Source organism: Lipophrys pholis (assembly GCF_963383615.2).
Source record: "Lipophrys pholis genome assembly, chromosome: 13".
Classification (NCBI taxonomy): Eukaryota; Metazoa; Chordata; class Actinopteri; order Blenniiformes; family Blenniidae; genus Lipophrys; species Lipophrys pholis.
The window spans coordinates 19648852-19667626 of record NC_137632.1 but is presented as its reverse complement, the minus strand read 5'-3'; the positions used below and the strand labels follow the sequence as shown (position 1 = coordinate 19667626).

Below are 18775 nucleotides of genomic sequence, written 5' to 3'. Positions count from 1 at the left end.
TTCATTTCATTCTGAAGTGCAGGGACTCCATTCAGTTTGATGAGACGTGTAATATACTGAGTTTATTCTGTTCAATCACAGAAGAATAACATTCTTTTCACAATTGATGGGGTGTAACGTAACGTGTTGAGTTTGCTCTTCCCAAGCACACGTTGATTTTCTCAGGGTGCTCAGTAAAAAAAATGAAAATAAATAAATAAATCATGATTTTGAGGCTCAGTGGTGACAATAAATTGCCCGTAGGTGTGAATTTCATTGTGTGTAACTGTTGGTGTTTGCCCTGTCATGAACTGGCGAACTGTCTGTGGTGTACCCTGCTTTCGCCCGTTAGCTGGGATGGATGGATGGATGGATGGATGGATGGATGGATGGAGCCACAAAGTCATAATAACTACGCAGATGACACACATTCATATAGATATTTTGGAAGGAGATGATGATCCAAAAGATGTACCAAAAGTTCCCACCACACAAAGAACAGGTTAATTTATTCCCCCAAAAATTTATTATTGAATTATTATTGTACTGAAAACTTAAATAGATGAATGAGTCTGATAACTTTATGGAAAATAACTTGACAGTGTTTATTGTCTGTAATTCTCACAAACATACAGCAGACGCTAGAATCATCGAGTCCAATAAAATGTGATGCGGCCCACACGTTGATGATGTTGTTTGCATGTTCTCCCAATTCATTGGTTTTTCTCCCGCAGTTCAAAAACAGGCATGTTTAGTTGGTTGGTGACCCTAAATTAACCTTGCGTGTGAGTGTGTCTGTGTTTGCAATGGTCAGATGACCTTGTCCAGGGTGTAACCTTCTTTTGCCTGTGTTCAACTGGGATAAGCTCCAGCACCATGTGACCCTGAACTGAACATTGGGATAGATATTGGGATGCACTGTGTATTCTGACACCTTTCTATCAGATCCAGCATCGATTCCGGCAATAGTTGGAATAGTCTGATCATCAGATGGATCGAGCTGTATTTGTCAGCCTTCACTCCCTCTATGCATCAATGAGAAATGGCAGCACATGACCTCTTTCCTTCCTTGGACCACTACTGATACGAGACTGACCAGACTGGGAACAAAACACAAGATCTGCAGGTTTAGTAGCGTTCTGTCGTCGAGCTGTGTCAATTTGGTCCTTGACAAACCGGCTCAAATCCTTTGTTATTAATTTTCCTGCTTTCAGCACACCTTTGCGAACAAAATCCTCGCCTGCTGCCTAATACTAACAGGTGTCACGATTAATCATTGTTATTCACTTCAGCTGTCAGTGGTCATGAAGGGAAGGCTGATCATCAACTATTAGAAATAATACAATCAAATGATTCAGTTCTAATCGCAATGGTTCAAAGGAAGTGGTTTGTTTAAACCTGATAGGTGGTATACAAATTGTTTGTCATGATGGTAAATAAACAACAAAACCAGAGGCATTACAGTTGTCTCCGACAAGTGTACATATTCATTTCAGGGTCTGAAGAGAATCAAGCCAAAGATCACAGCGACTAAAAAGTGCTTCTCCACTGCTCACCAGCTGCTTTCTCATTTATACAGCCTTCACTTTTTGACTCAACATCTCTCTCATCTCTGCCCTCTCCTTTGTTCCTTTCCTCCACTTATCTGCCACGTCTTTCCCTTGGAGCCTTTGTGCAGATTACAACTCTTGCCCGTTTTCTCTCCCTCTCCCTCTTCACTCTCGTCTCTGCTGTGTTGGCTCTGTGATTAATGACACCGGCACTGTACTGGACAGCTGACTACATGGAGCTGGTTGTTGAACAACATATTGAGACAACACACAGGCATGTACACACACTGATATAAAAGGCACACACAGCCCAGGGAAGGGTAGGACTCTAAACATTACAGGGTGGTGCTCCATTAAATCTCTCTTTCAGGGTCAGGTGCTTGTCAGTGCTTTTGAAAAACTCGACATTAGGAGGCGTGTAAGACGGGACGAAGCACTCCGTGTCCCTGGAAGTCACTGTCAAGGCTGATCCACAGACAAAACATCGGGGACAATCATCATTTATTCGTCTCATTTGGCAGAAAGAATTTCATAAAAATGAAAGGCTTCAATTCACATTGACTACCAGACACACGAATAAAACCGTGTTGCAGTTACTTCTTCCTACTCCAATCTCAGGTGTTTGTCCATCCTCACTAAACCACTTGGAGCAGTACATACTACTATGACTAAATGACACTTTATTGTGCACTTTGGGGAGTGAAGTGAGGCATGCGGAGCGCTAGTGTTGTTGCCTTGGCAACGCCGCCATTTCCACAGCTGAAATCCTCGCCATAGTTTAATTTCTACCTCCTTCATTAATGAGTCCACTGCCAAGCGGTCCACTCATTAATGTGTTATCTGAGACAAGTACTTCATTTTACTAAGTACTTTCCCGTGTAACTCTAGTCATTCTCAACAGGCCGCCTGGCATCTGCTCGTGTAGGCGAGTGTAACCCCAAAATTATAAGACGCATATCAGATGTTGAGAGTGAGACATCTGACCACCTCATGAAGCATTCCAAAACTCGAGTTCTGGTTTGTTGGCAGCAGTCGTGATAAAAATGTCAAGACTGGAGCAATCAAGTCTGGAAAAGTAAATGCTAATTTTAAAAACAACTCAAAAGGAATATCGGAGATTTAACTAAATCATTTTAAAGATGAGCGGAGGTCCACCAATCTGCAAAGAAAACGGTGGAATAATCTTCTAAATATGTTCCATCTGGTAAAATCGCTAAGACTTTGAAGACTTTCGGGACATAATATCATATCAAGGCTGAAGGTCAACGTGGGATGTTTGTGATCTTCAAGCCGTCAGGCAGCGCTGCATCAAAAACAAATTCTCGAGCACTGCGTGGGTTCAGGAACCCTTCTGCAAATCACATTCTGTGAGCACAGTTCACTGTCAAATCTTGGACTGCACATTAAAACTGCATCAGGCAAAAAAGAAGGAGGCATATGTCAACACAATGGAAATATGTTGCCGTCTTCTCCGAGCCAAACTCATCAACGGCGGTCTCAGGCAAAACGGAAAAAGAGTGTCTGTTGATGCTCTCAGATATAAACATTTTTCATGAACACACTGGATGCTGGCAGCTGCAAATTAAAGAGCGGAAGAACCACTCAGCAGACAAGTTTCAGATTGGTACAGGAGTGTGTTAGTGTCTATAGCAGGGGTGCCAAACTCACTTTATTTCAGGGGGGCACGTTCAGCGCAATTTGATCTCAAATGGTTCGGACCAGTAAATGATAGCATTATGATATATGAATAACTACAACTCTAAATTTCTGCCTTTGTTTTAGTGCAACAAACTATTAATATATTATTAAAAAGTTCACATTTAATGACCTATCGTTTGTCGACAGATGACGACCACTCCTTCAAACTCCTTCAATTCGATGTTCTCTCATAAGTACTTGGTAAATATTGAACCATTTGTGTTACATAGTCATACAAATGTTATTAACTTTTGGAAACGGGGTTTGTAACAAAAAAATATGCATGTCCTTAATTTCTTAATATCAAGCTGGTGTTTATTCCAGTGTCAATACAGCTGAGGTTTATAGAACACGCGTTTCCTCAAAAGAAAACTTCGAAATGGTTTTTCTTTCATCACGCTTATATAACACACTGGGCTTTTGGCATTTTATGTTGTTGCATAGTCCTTCTCTCTCGTTCACCCCTCCCTCGCCGTATGACTCCATTCTAACACAGACTTGGCTGACACCCATTCCAGATGTATGAGAGAGAGAGATTTTCAAACATTGCACTTACATTGTTTTATTTTCTTCGTCGGCACACTGTTTATCTCCCCAGAGCACTACTAATCAAGAGCTGGGGACATTTTAACTGTGGGACAACACATGAAACGTTTTCAAATTACTAGGGGGATTTCTGAGCCATAATGTCATGTAAATTAGTTGGATTTTTTTTTTTTTTTTTTTAAACATATACATAACATTTCCATATGAATAACTGCCAGTACAGTTTGTGCTTCAGAAATAGTTTTAAACTAGTCAATGTAAGGTTAATACCACTCTATCTTGCTCATGTAAATAAACAGCATGATCCTAAAAGCACTTTGTCTTACTGTGCCTTGAAAAAATAAATAAATAAATAAAAACACGGATAAACTCCACCACGTTTTCTATTCATGCACAATAACATCGGTACCTATTTCCCTGTGCAGCTATTATCCAGCTTCTACCTCTGAGTCCATATTCTGAGATATAAGTGACCCCCATGTGTATGGAAAACAAAGCCACGCCTGCCCTGGTTGCCAGTTTTACACAAAAGCCCTGCAGGTTGCTGGAGAAAGCACGAGCTGCAGATGGATCTGCACCACAAGTGCAAATCGCACAGCGGTCTCCGCAGTGTGATTTTACTTTTAATTAATATTGGACTTGACAAGTATACGGCACAAAACAAATAAGCTATTCATCAAGTTGCAACAAAGTGACAGACTAAAGGCAGGACTTCCATGGACACAGTAAGACACAAGTATCTATTCTGGGTTTTCAGCCGAAACTTAACGGGCATCACTGAATTGTTCCTAAATATCAACGTAGCTCTGTGTGGAAGTACAAATTAATGAAGCTACTATCATAAATGCAAAGCTTATTTATTTTCTTCATATCAATATAAAATGAACACATGATGGCTTTTAGTGTGACGAAAGACAATCAAGGGTTCAGGAAACCACGAAACACTTCAGATTATATATACAGTGGATTGATTATCGTTATAAAACAATATAATGTGAATGAATAATGTGAGATTAACTGTTCTGTGACATCTTTGACTGAGGTGAGCTTAGATAAACATACTGGGGTTAATATGGTCGGCAAGGTAAGAACATTTTAGCAGTACTGACTATTATTGTTCATCTCTACATCCGCAACAGTGGATAATGTAACCAATGGAGTTAGTGATGTGACACATAGGAACCCAACAAATGGTACAGCCAATCAACTTTGTTGGAACACCTTTTTTTTTTTCTTTGTTTAAAGCTCCCACAATCACAAGTCAGCTATGTGTACTAATTGCAGCAGGAATCGCTTCTTAACGCACCAACATCCATACAACTCCCTTCTTTGGTAACCTGCTAGTTTCTAGGTCATCAAGAGCCCCCGAAGCCCGCCTCCACCCCAGTCGCCTTGAAAAGTTGTTACAGTACGAACACCACACAGCTTAAAAAAAAAAAAAAACAAACAAACAAAAAATAAAAGATGGAGATTAAGAGAGATAAGAGCTCTGAGCACACTGATCTGATAATGTCTTAGGAAGAAATCTTGTCCCTTCAAGCCAGACAGTTTAAAAAAAATAAAAAAATCCTAGAGGGACACTTGGATCATGTGAGATTAAAGATCTGAGCTACAAACACACTGCTCTGATCCAAAAATTCAGGGGGATTAGTACCTAATACACTGTTTTTGCCTGATACTGTTGCAGATAATCATGGGTAATTTCGGATACTTGATGCTTCTGACATGATCTAGAGCAGATTACTGGGTTGGAGAGTAATCCCACCAGCGAAAGCACTCTGTAGAATGTGGCAAGGTATGTATTGAACTCTCCACATTGCCACCATTTGTTATCTCTGAACAGTAAGCCTTTCTATTTGGTTAGTTGACACAAGAGCTTGGAATGCATGCTGCTGTTACAGCTGAAGGTGTGAAGAGACCTGGACGGCAAAAGAATCCAATCAGCTGTAAGTGGAGTACAAGATCAAGAAGATTATTAGTTTTTTACTGTCCCAGGTGAAGACTTCCTTCAATCGGAAGAAATTCAAACAAATCAATATATCCAAGTCCTAGTTCAGAGAGAGCAGGAAACATCCAGCAGGTGGGGTAAGCAAGTAGAATGGAAAGCTCATTTTCTATGAAAAAAAACTGGTGGAAATACCACAGCGAACAAGACGCATTATGTTAAGAACAGTGTCATTCTCCAGTAAATTGAATTAGTCGAAGTTCAGCTTTTTATGATGATGTGAAATGACCTAATTTCTAATAAAAAAATAGATTTATTGTCGATTCGAATGCCTCCTCTGCCCACACCTTTCCAACAGTGGGGGAGTGTGAAAGTCGGTCAAGGTCTGAATTCCAGAGAAATAATTCAATTCAACTTTATGAGATCAGACAGCCCTGCTAAGGAATTCATTCAAAACACAAGATTTTAGTCCTTAATTCTGGAAACGTATGAGTGGCCATGTATCATGCTCAATGCTGAGCAGAATAGAGGCTAGAACAGAATGGAAGAGAACAGAATAGGTGTCAGGTTCGGTCCACACATTCCTGTGGTTTGTATGGAGAGCAGCAGGCACGTGTCTCTTTACTGGCTCGCCCTTGTTTTTCCGAAGGAGGGGAAAAAAAAAAATAAAACGGCCTGTGCTCTGGCACAAGGCCACAATGTTTTACAACTTTATCAGCTTGTTTGGCCACGCCTCATCAGCATTCTTCCCCTGGCTAATGAAACTATAGCATACACCCACAGAGGCCGAAACTCCTTCAAACACTTACACCATACGATCGATATATGGGAGTGTGAGGGTCCTCCACCACCAGTCCACATTGGACAAGCAAACCTTTCAACTCCATGAAACTGAACGTTTTTTTTTATGTATTTGCTAATGTGCTGAAGATCACCACCCTGTTGAAAGGAAGGCCTGATGTCATCCTTCTTAATTCCTGTTGGATATCATGAAAAACCCATTGTTGAATGAGAGACTGCAAGCTGCACATTCCCTGTCATTAAACAAGCCCAGGCCACGACATTTACGTCACCATATGCTTCACAGGTGGCGTGGTGTCATTCTCAGGCTGACTTGAGTCTGTGCGAGGAACCGTAGATTCAAACTGAAAGAGCCTCGGCTTTTATGGTGAAATCCTTACGTCCATCTTCATGAAGCAATGTGTGCACAATCGGCCCACTCAATAAATAAAAGTCTGCGCTCAGTAGGACAATGGAAGATTTCTGGAGAGCGCAGAGAAATAAGGATTTTTCCAGAATATTTGACAAACTGAGATGATTTATTTCTAATGTTGCGGAAATGTTTTTAAAACCTCTTGGCAAACCCATCGACAATCTTTTCTCCAAAGGCCTCAGAGCAGGGGCCATCAAACTCTTTTACTTCTAATCTATATTTATTACGGAGTGTCTTCAAGGCTACAGAACAACACAAAAGGATCACTTGTTGCAAACTTCCTGAATAATTAAGAGTTTCAAATCATGTTTGCGTTCACCGCTATTTTTAAAACATGCCCTTTGGGCTACGCCCACGCTATTTGCAGGCACTCTGTTGGCTTTCTCCTGCCTCAGAAGCTCTCGTAGGTTAAATCTTCTATGGCTGAACGTGCAAGTCTAAAGACATGTTATTGTGTTGTGTCTGTTCGTATTGCTCCTTAAGGAGGCTGTTATCACTGGGGTCTTATCTGGAACAGCTTATTTCATTGTTGAGTTATAAACATTAAGTTCCACTGAATTCATACTATGTGATGTGCCAGACTTTTTATCGAAGAATGTAAATTTTGAAGTCTCATTTTTAGAAAACACGCCAACTTTCCATAGAAATGAATAACAATGAGGGAGAGAAGAAACACTACCTGCATTTAACTCCAATTACATGAACAGGCATTCATAAACCAGCAGCCAGGCAGGCACACTTGTCTGTTTGGCCAAAGGTAATTACAAAGTCTGTCAACAAGCTAATAACTTCCTGGCAACTCCCCATAAAAACAAACTCTGTTGTCCTCCTCCCACCTCCTTCTCTGGCTGCTCTTCCTCCTCCCTTTGCTATCTGGGATCTTCCTTTTCCTTATTCATTGTCGTTTGTGCCCTGATTGCATCAAATACTTTATTAATTTCCTAATTAGAGCCAACTCACCAACCGTGCTTATTACAGTTGAGTTTTTTTTTAGTCGATGGAGTCACGCTTTGTTCAGGACCAGAATGTGTGTTTTGCTTCGATGGTTATCCATTAAAAAACTGGGCTCAGCTACAGAGTTCCTTTTCAGCCTTATGTATTTAGGGAATTTACCAACAACTATAAAGACACAAGATAAGTACTTAATACAAATTCTGCTAATCAGCCGCAAAAAAGCAATAACAAGAAAAAGGCTCAGTAATGAAGCTCCATCTAGTTTAAATTAGAAAGAGATCAGTGGGGAGACCCTTACTATGAAGCATCTGACCTTCTCCCCTAAGAAGGGCAAGTGCTAAGTTTGAGAGACACTGGAAACCTTGGAAAGCATATGCCAATCAAAAATAGTCAAAGTTCCTATTCTATCCCACACAGATGTTTGTCTATATCTTGTAGGACGAATTACATATATTATATATCTGTGGCTAAGCTTTTTGTTTATACCTTAGAAATGATTAACAAAGAAAGTAACACTATGGTTATTTTTTATTTATTTGTGTCTCATAGAAACAACCAATAAAAATAAAGTATATAACAAACTGTGCCAATATACAAAAATAGTGAGATTAATAGATTTCATGTGATTTTATTATTTTCAATGTGACATTTAAAGAATTAGTGCTTTGAACTAATCATCCATGTCCAAAAACATGACAACCAAAGATGATGTCGTAAACAAAAAAAGAAACGTAAAGATGTGTGAGGTGTAACAGCAAAGGAGACGAGGACAGATAATTCAGGAGACCCCGGAAGGGCGCAGCAGAAAGACGAAGACAAAGACGATGACGGATAATCAGTCTGTTATGTCAGGGTTCAGAACAGCGCAGAAGAACTTAGGCCGCATTCACAGAAAAGTTTTGTCGTGTTTTGGGAGTCCGTTTACACAATAGCGGTGCTCAGAGCCACTGAAAAAGCAACTTTTGGAAAACAGCTCTGTGTCTTAAGTTCTTCTGCACATGCGCGACTAGATGGGACAATAACAACAATGGCGACCTCACGTCTCACACAAGAGTGTCATGACTCCCAGTTCAGATTCTCCTGGGACTTGGTAGTTCTATAGTTGACAGGCACCTGGAATAGCAATCCAACTTTGGCGTCTGTTTTTGTGAAACTCCATGCACTCGCCATTGTTAATGTTTATAGCGTATTGTTCTCTGCGGGTATGTGTGTGTGTGTGTGGTTTCTTCACAAAAATAACCAACAGCGACAATCTGTGGTTTGGCAGAAGTTTCTGAAATAAAAGCGCCAAAGCGATGCATTTTCACTTCAAGCATTGTCATGTAAGCGGGGCCTCGGCACTCTCATTTTGAAAGCAAGAAGAGTTCCTCCTGTGTGTTCTTGCTTCTGCAAAGACATGATTTTCAGTTTCGCTGACGACCCAAAACTAGCTGCGGATGGACAGATGGACAAAGGTCAACTTTATACTGTAATGCAGCGCAACATCAGCCTAATGCACTCCAAATACAAACATCAACTCTCTTTGATTGCCTCTCGCATTCTAATCCCATTTGTTTCTGCGAGATCCCATTGGACCCATACTGAGTAACACAAAGGAACAGACTCGTTTTAATTACGACTCAATTTGAATACAAGAGAAAAAAATAAATAAATTAGTGCAAGTAAAACTTCATAAATCCTCTCTGAAAGTCAACTTGAGACCAAATCTTAAGGACCCTGACTGTTCAACCCAGCTTTAATACCCTTCACTAAGATCGGGCTCCACTTAACCACCACTATGGGAAGTCCTCACAAAGCAGCTGATAAATATGGTTGCCAGTGTCAGCTCGCCACAGCAACACACAAGATAATAAAAATGTTTTTAATAGTGACTCTCTGAGCAGAGTGATCCAGATAAGGGTGGAGGACATGGGGAGTGAAGGAGAGAAAGAGAGAGGCAGAAAGACAGCAGTCTCTGTGACACTTTAAGAATATTCTTTGCAAAGAATTGGAAGGGAGGATTAGGAACTGGACCGCTCTCCCAACACTCCCATACCCTGGCTTACTAATCCTAAAACACATTAACAGCCATAATTATACAGCTACAACCGATTAGCGTTGCAGAAAATGACAGGGATGAGATGAAAATGAGGAAACATACATGTAGAACAAGCACGACGGCAAACGAAAAAATAAGACGGACTATAGGAGGCAACAAGTTCACCAGTGCTCAGAGGAGGAATTGGGGGGGGGGGGGGTATTTGACTGGGAAATGTTGTGAAAGACGTATTAGAAACAAAACATGTCTAATACTAGGAAACTCACAAAAGAAACCAAGAAATGAACAAAATCCAAAAAGTATGAAGAACAATGTCAGCAAAGTAAAAGATTGAGAGGTGCTGACAAAGCTGTGGGAGATGGTATGAAAAGTGAGAGAAAACAAAGGAAGAAAGAAAAGAGGAGTCCAAAACACACACAGCGTGCATGTTCCTGACAAAGCACTACATCGACACATGCAGGAAGCAAAGTATTTAAACACTCAGAGATATAATCAATAGAGTTAAAGGGGCGGGAGAATACTTACACACATGGCAGCTGAAGGAAAACACACAGAGCGCTCACTGTCTCGGTGAACATTAACACCTAAAATGTTGATACTCGTGAGTAAGAAGGCAGCAAACCACTGTGTGACCTCGTACGACAACCTGTTGTTTCTTTCTGAACTCAGAATAACTTCTGCTGTGTTTGTTTGAACTTTTGTTATTCAACTGAAAGTGTGATCAGTGAGATAAAGTGTCATCTGGTGTGCTGGTGTAAAAATTGGGCTGAGAATTGCCAGGCTCAAAGGAACCCAGAGCAGCATCAAACGCAAACACGGGCAACTGGTGGCTCATAGGTCTCATGTTGTCCCGACTCAATTACAGAAAGTCTGTAAACGATACCTTTCACAAGTGATGTAGGGAATATAACTAGATTTAACCACGTATGAATTTGTGTGATTTCTTTGTGATTGGTCTCTTAAAAAAATTCATTTTAAAGTCAGCATTTCGAGTACAACCAAGTACGACTGTACTACTGCCCGGTAGCTGCAGTTACATGGACTATACATAATCTGATTAAACCCATTCGGATTGTGTGTCTTGTAAACACTTCAGATTAGATCCATCCTCTGAGATTGAAATTACAATCGGATTGGAGGAGGTGCTGTACACTGTTTATGGAACATCAGCACGTGATTGGACCGTTTTAGAGAAAATGGTGGTGGCAGAACACAAGGTTGATTTTTTTTTTTTTAAATCTAATAGTGACTTGTTTAACCAGGTCCATATAAATGAGTCTGAAGCTAATCTTCAGTCCTGGTGGGTTCCCAGTTAAAGCTGATTGTAGGATCATACTCACATCCGACAAACGTGGTGTCATATGGTGGCCGAAGCGTTATGGGATTAATTGGATGATATTCTTGGTAAAGACAAACCCGCACATTGAACTGATCTCTACAGTCAGTGTTCATGTAAATGCACCAAGCCGCTCTCTCAACTGAAAAGAACGCAGATTGACAAGAAAGTGATCATCTTAATGAATCAATATCAATTCTGAGACATTAATTTCGCTGTTTTTTAATAAACGAGTTGCCAAAATTCGCAAATATCTCTCTGGTAGAAGTGTTAAGTCATACTTCTGCCCCTGTGTATTGAGGATGACATTTTTGTGGTTGTCAAAGTTGAGAGAGTTGCCCAACATGGTACTTTGTGATGTTCAGTGCCATAAACCGATCATGAAAAGTCATAGAAACTGATCTGATAACCCACGCTGTGCTTGACAAGTGGTCAAAAAAAAAAAAAAATTGCTCGCTTTTTCAAGCCGGTGCACAATTATGTTTCTATCTTAAAAGATCTAATGCACAGCCGCTTCCCATACCTTTCTACTTCTAGGTGGAACCAAGCTAGTTCATGGGGAAGAAGGTGGAGGAGGAAGCGTATAAAGAGGAAGAGCGGGTCAAACGGGGAGGGAAGCGAGAGCTTCGCCTGTGTGTGCACAATCTAGAGCGAGGTGAGGAGGAGAGGTGCCGGTGCAAAAGATCAGAATGATAAATAAGATCAAGGGGGCAGAAAAACGCAAGAGTGTTGTGTGGGGAGAGGTGATATATGGGGCGGTGGAAGCAGATTACAAGGCAAGAAAAAGGTACAGGGAGCAGGAAAAAGAGAAGGGTAAAAAAATGAAGTGGTGCCTCACATAAAAGCAAACACACACACACACACACACACACACACACACACACACACACACACACACACACACACACACACACACACACACACACACCTTCAAAACCTCTCCCTCAATCACAGCTGAGGCTATCAATCCATACGACTGCTGTGCCTTTTGAATAATGGACCCAATATGAAGCAAGTCACTGAGAAGATTTGGTTGTGTGATGGGGGTCATGGGGTTCTTGCCCCGAGAGCAGTGCAGGGAATCAACAGCAGTCATAAAGGAATCACAAGATGGAGTCATTTGCATTTTACACTCACAACTAAATTGGAAATGACTGGTGCCTGCTCCTGTCTGGACCATCGCAATTCATATCAGATGTGCTTTTAATTTTTCATACAGCAATTATGGAGAACCGGACCTCCACGGCTTCGTCTAATTTCCCCGAGACTTTGGGAATGTGAAATTCATACGGTCCTTTCATGATATAAAAATGACAGAGCTTTCGATTATTCTTTTTGTCTCCAGGGAAAACCTCAATCACAATGAAAGTGCTGTATCAAAAAAAAGGAAAGAAAATGAGAATAATTTCACCTCCTTTCTGTCTTTAGAGGGTTCTTAAAAATCTCAAAGCATTAGTGCAAAACTACTTCTTGCAATGAATAATGCAGCTGCCTGATGGCCTGGAGGTCAGAAAGACTCGCACAGAGATAATACTGCATTTGTTCATGTTTGTGTTCATCAACAGACACGCAGGTCCTCCTGGAGACAAAGATGTGGTTGTATGAAGCTATAATTGTAGTCATTCAGAAGGCAAACGTCGACAGCTAAGTGTTCTCCTCAACTTATTAACTTATTTAAGGAAGGCACGACTGCCTGGAGAGGCACTAGAGCAGATGAGTCAAACATAAGGTCTGTGGGTCAAAACCGGCCTGCAGGGGTCTGAGGAACCACCAAGCAAGCTGTAAACATTTCTACGAAAAGACAAATTTCTTAAGAGTAGCGGTCACACTACTGAGACCTGAATTGAGATATCAGTGATGCTGCCATGACATTTTGCTACCTTGTTGCTATCAAACGAGCCTCAGAGCCATGCTGTCAGGGTGAGTTTGTAAATATTGCATAATGCAATATAAGTTATGGAGTGTTTTCTTTTTAGACATTTCATTGTATTTTGCATCAGCCAAATTCATTAAAATTGGCTTTATATTAAGATTGTAATAGTTTTCATTATTAATTGTTTGTTTTTTGCAAAAAATACTGACATTTTCCTGAAGTATTGCAATCCGGCCCACTCAATATGAAATTGGGTTATATGTGGCCCTTGAACTAAAATGTGTCTGACAGCCCTGTATGACAGTGTCAGGGGGGGTTCAGAAGATGCCTTACAGCATGTTTACTCTTTTCATTGTGGAAAAGAAATCATGATGAAGAGAACTAAGGAGTTAACACAGCTTCTGAAAAAAAAACTGTCTTTGTGGAACTGACATTTCAAAGTGAAAGCGTCTAACAAGTGTGAGGAAGGTTATAGCTTTACTGCCAATCAATTGCTGTACTTGATATGTCATAATGGAAAAACTGAAATAATTGTCTTTTAACCTAAAACTACTATTTAAGCATGCATATTAAAGGGGACGTGGGCTTACCATCCCACGCTTTAAAACCACTTGCTTCAGGAAAACATTTGAACTTTACCTGTTCAAGGAGTTTCCTGTATCTCTGGGTGGCTTGCTGGATGAGGTCCCTCACGGTCCATCCCTCCTTGCAAGGAACCACCACACCTGTCTGTCCAAACGTCACAGTCACCTTCATGGTAGCACTCTCCAACTTCATTCAAGACGAGGACCAGGGTGCAGGCAAAGGGCAATGGTCATAACAATGCAGGGGAGGCACCAGCATTCAATCAAACACTATTAGAGAGGCACTTCCGAGTGAGATCCACACGTCCAACCAGAGACCGTATATGAGTCAAATCGGCTCCAACTCCTTGCGAAAGTGTCCCACAGTCATCAGATCGCCTCAGTCACAGATGACATTGTGCACATCTGGATGCGTTTCCCCCCATGCAGTGGTCATCGTGGCTGTTGCTCCCCGCATCATCTCCTCTACTTGAAGTGAGAGTATTTATCTCAGCACGCGGGGCCTATAAAAGTTCCCCCACATTGTTTGCATGGTGGAAGTGAGAGCTGGCCGGTGTTTGAGGAGTGAGCCGTGTCATCTCTCACTAGTTCGGTTTCTCTTCTTGAGTGGTTAGCTGTGCATCAGCTAGCAGCAGCGGGCTAAACGTGATTAGCTCGGCGTTGGAGGAGCCAAACCCCGGGGAGGAAAGCTTCCACTTCCAGGCAGTTATCTGGTACCCACACGGCCTCCTCGCCGCCACGGGACCCCGACGCGTCGCGACTTGCTCTAGAGTTCATCCAAACTTGCACATGATCCCCGGGAGCTAACGTTAGCCACCTTAGCTGAACTTTGGAGGGAGGGATGCGGTCTGTCGGGCATCACTCCACAACTTTTTCCCCCTCCAAGTCTCCTGCTTCTTTTCCCAGCGCCGATCTGCGTCCAACCCCAGAAAGACACGCTCCCGGTGAGGCTGTTTTGGTTTGTCACCCCCGGGGACGGAGCTGGAGGTGAGGTGGGAGTGAGAGGTGGTGGTGGGGGGGGGGGAAAAAAAAGTTGGAGGAAAAGTTTTGGGGATTCCTTCAGTCCGCTCCTGACCAGTTCCTGACCAGCTCCTCCAGCGCTCAGCGCCGCTGCTGCTGTCACTTTCTTAAAGGGGAAGCGACACGACACGCTGCAGGCACGCGCGCACACATAATAATAATAACAATAATCATAATAATAATAATAATAATAATAATAATGATACACTGAACAAAAATATTAACTCAACACTTTGTTTTTGCTTGCATTTCTCATGAGCTCAACTCAAAGATCTAAGACATCATCCGTGTACACAAAAGTCCTACTCTCAAGTATTGTTCACAAATGTGTTAGTGAGTACTTCTCCTTTGCAGATAATCCATCCAGCTGACAGGTGTTTCATATCCAGATGCTGATTAGACAGCAGGGTTATTGCACAGGTGTGACTGTGTTGAGCTTATATCTTCGTTCAGTCAGTGTCTGTTAATGACGTAAATATCTTTTTAGGAATATCCCCAATATAGTTCAATTCTGTCCACTTGCAAAATATGAAATAATCATTAACTTTCTGACCATTTGAATCAAACATTGTTATCTTTGAGAAGGATGACTGGATTACATACAATTTTACAAATGCACCTCTGGGGGGTGGTTAAGTGTGATGATTCTGAATCAGAGTAACTGTTTTAAAAGACTGTAGCAGCCGTGTTCTTAAAGAATTTACTTACTGTGGTGTTGCAGGAATAAGAGTGACAAGGTTTCTCTCAAACTAATGAAAAGTGTATTCATTCATTTTTGAGGGGCCACTTCCAGACAGTCAGAAAACAAGAACATGGTATTTCATCCTAAAAGTTGCTGTGGTGAAAGTGTGAACGTGCAGAGTTGATAGTGTCAGCTTCCCGTTGCATGAAAGCTGTTATCAGGTGTGCACTGATAAGACTAAAATTCCATTAAGGTGAGCTCATTACAGCTCTCCTCTGTTGATACTGTCAAGTTCACCTTCACAGCTTACCTGCAGTGTACTTATATGTCCTGGAGTGTGGGGGCAGCCGGTGAAAACCTCAACAGGCACAGCGAGAACATGCAAACTCCATACAAAAATTACTGCGCACTGGGGATGCACTGATACAGATACCAGCATTGGGTATTGCATGGTGGACTCGTGAAAGCTCCCCGATACAGTGACGTCATCCATCAGCAGCTTTGTCATAGAATACAGAAATACAAATAGCAAAATAATTGTACATGTTTTGGTTTTTGGGTACAAGCTGTAGACATGTGGGATTAATATTACACTGCTGTGACTTAACGGGACCATCACTGCAGTCACGAGTAACATCTGTCTTTACTTTAATCATCAGTGGAGAAAAAAAATGGGAAGAATACCCATGTAGTTCTCGTGAGTATGCTTTAGAAAGTTATATTTTTAAGAGGCAGAATTGCTATTTTCACCTTCTCATTTCTATCATTTGTAACTTCTCATATGTCAGTTATTTTGTTCATGTAAATAGAACCACCATGACCAAAGTGAAAGTACTTCATTTAAAGGGTGTAATGAACTGATGTCATTAGTAAATTTACACAGAGACAACAGACTTCCATCGTATGAACTGTGAAACCTGACCAAAAACACGAATGCCTTCTGCTGGCTTTCACCCATTCAGTATTATGATCCCGAAGCCAACAAAAACACAGTATTTACCAAACATTTTTGCTTTTTCACGATTTGGGACATCTTCAAAGGGTAAGCGCCTCCCTGTGAGGAGGAGTTCGGCTTTGTAATTAGCTGCTCAAATGTATGCATATGTATATCTGCTAATTGATTTGGGCGAGCTTTAGTTTCTGGGTCACTGAATTCTGTTGCTGCTAATGAACCACAGGGGAAAAGGAACATTGTGCATGCATGCATTTTCTACTTTTCTTCTAATTTTTTGGTGATTCAAGTTTGAAAGTTCAAAGTGCAGCTGTAATATCATTTTCGCACATACATTTATTGAAGCGCTATGCTGGCTGAGATATAAGAAGCATCTATATCATTGTAAATAGATGTGTTAATTATTAATTACTACAGATGCATACAATGAAAATACATTAATATGAAATCATAGAGTTGTTTGGCTCAGGTACATTGTTTTCTGATGGAACTGTGATTTTTTTTTACAGTCCATGCAACATTTTATTAAAAAAAAAAGAAAAAGGAAAAACAAACCAACACTAGTAATATACACTTTCATGGGAGACCTTTTTTCTATGATTGCCATGGTGATTTATCCATTGGCCATCATTCCCTGGCAACTCATCCAGGAGTTAGTTTATCTATCTCGGACAGGACCAAAAATGGTCTGTCGGTTGATTCTAATCTGACATCGGCAACCATGTGTCAGGCGGCAGATTGGAATGAAATAGTCAATGATCGTCTTTGGTTTTTATCTCAATCCCATTGATATGATGTTGTAGTGCCCAAATGGTCTCTTTGGGGAAAGAGGGTAAGATTTATGATGCCCTCTGGTAGTAGTACCTATAATGATGGATGCATTTTTATTTGTTTATTTTAACCAATTTGACAAGGCTTCAAGTTGCATTTGAAACCAAAAGGTAGAATTTAACCATGCAATTATTACTACCCTACAAGGATAATATGACACATTATGTCACTGAAATAAAAACATTTTTAATCTTTGCACAATTGCACATTTATGAGCACAATTGGGACAAATGTTGCAGGTTGCCGAGGTTCATAAACAGAAAGAACAGTATCCTGAAACTTTTCAAGATGCATTTCCACCTCAAATTTGGAAAAAGTGGTCCACTGGTCCTTGTACAATGCTCTCACCAAAAACATGCAAACATTCAGGGGTTATAAATGTGGGTCCTGTAATGAAGGCCAATTTCATAGTGTTTCCTAAAGGTTTTAGATCCCATAAAGAGAGTGAAGCAAGCACACACTTGCATTTGAACTTTGTCCATTTGATCCATATGGCTGTTCATTCCCCCTGCCCGCCCCATAAAATCGTAACCTCCGCTGTGTTCTTTGTCGTGCCGCCTCCATTATGGATTGTTGTGAACCACCGTGAACATGCAAGGAAGTGAATGCCCCCCTGCTGCTGCGCCAGGTGCACCCAGTCCCCGGCAAACAAATGTGGTAGAACATGCTCTTCCACCAAAAAAAAAAAGAAAAGAAACAGAAAAAAAGGAAAGAAAATGAAAAGGCACAGTGGGACAGAGGCGAACATTGTGAGACGCGCTGTAGTACACTCAAGATGGACACACGTAACACTCACGCCCATACAAAGCGCACGCACGACACTGGCCATGAAAGCATTCGATTACATGAACACATCTTTTCTTGGCCCTCTTTCAGTTTCTCCATCACCTCTTACCACTAAAAGTAACAGTGTTCATCATCCATCATGTTACTGACTCATCGCAAGCAGCCGCAGATAAAATGTATCACCAGGAAGCTTTCGCCGGTGAAGAGGAGAGAGAAACATCTGCTCGAAGATTACAGAGCCATTTACACAGTCAGTCTCACAAACACTCAGCAAAGACACCTCCATCCTTTTGATTTAATGTTGGTATAAGGCACAACAAAGGGACCACATGAATGCTCGCTCCGGTTTTAACGTTCTACTCTGAAAAGACATGCAAACAATATCTAATTATTGTATATTTAAAGGGTACAATGGATTTCCAGTTCAAGAAAAATATGCTTAGGACCAATGCTGCTGTGCAATTTGTCTACTTTGACTAAGCCTGATTTATACTGATACAGGTAGAACTCACCATTTACGGTATTTTATGTACAAATGGAGTGTGCGATGCTGTATGACATGATATTTTCTTGAGGAATGTTAATGAAATAAGAGATGCTTTGTCTATTATATTCACTTGCAGTGACTAAGCTTTTGCATCTCGCAGTGAATCTCAGTATCAGGCGATTATACACTAATGAATTTGAATGCTGCCGACTTATTAAGGCAAACAAATATTATACATTAGACTTGTTAAAATGTAAACTGTAGAAGGATTGTGAAAGGAGCTGCACAACAAAGCCACAAT

The 18775-nt window shown here is 41.0% G+C and overlaps 1 protein-coding gene across 6 annotated transcripts in view; it reads right to left on the bottom strand.

Moving 5' to 3' along the window:
* pard3bb (par-3 family cell polarity regulator beta b) overlaps window positions 1–14851 on the bottom strand; it is a 242849-nt gene extending 227998 nt beyond the window's left edge. For 2 of the 6 annotated variants that reach the window (XM_080478440.1, XM_080478441.1), the window contains exon 1: window positions 13772–14851. In XM_080478440.1, coding sequence (XP_080334566.1) covers window positions 13772–13909 — 138 coding nt within the window. In that variant the 5' untranslated portion in view covers window positions 13910–14851. The remainder of the gene's footprint in view (window positions 1–13771) is intronic. The other 4 variants (XM_080478442.1, XM_080478444.1, XM_080478443.1 and 1 more) reach the window with 3 other exon arrangements.
* Between the last annotated feature and the right edge of the window lie 3924 nt (window positions 14852–18775).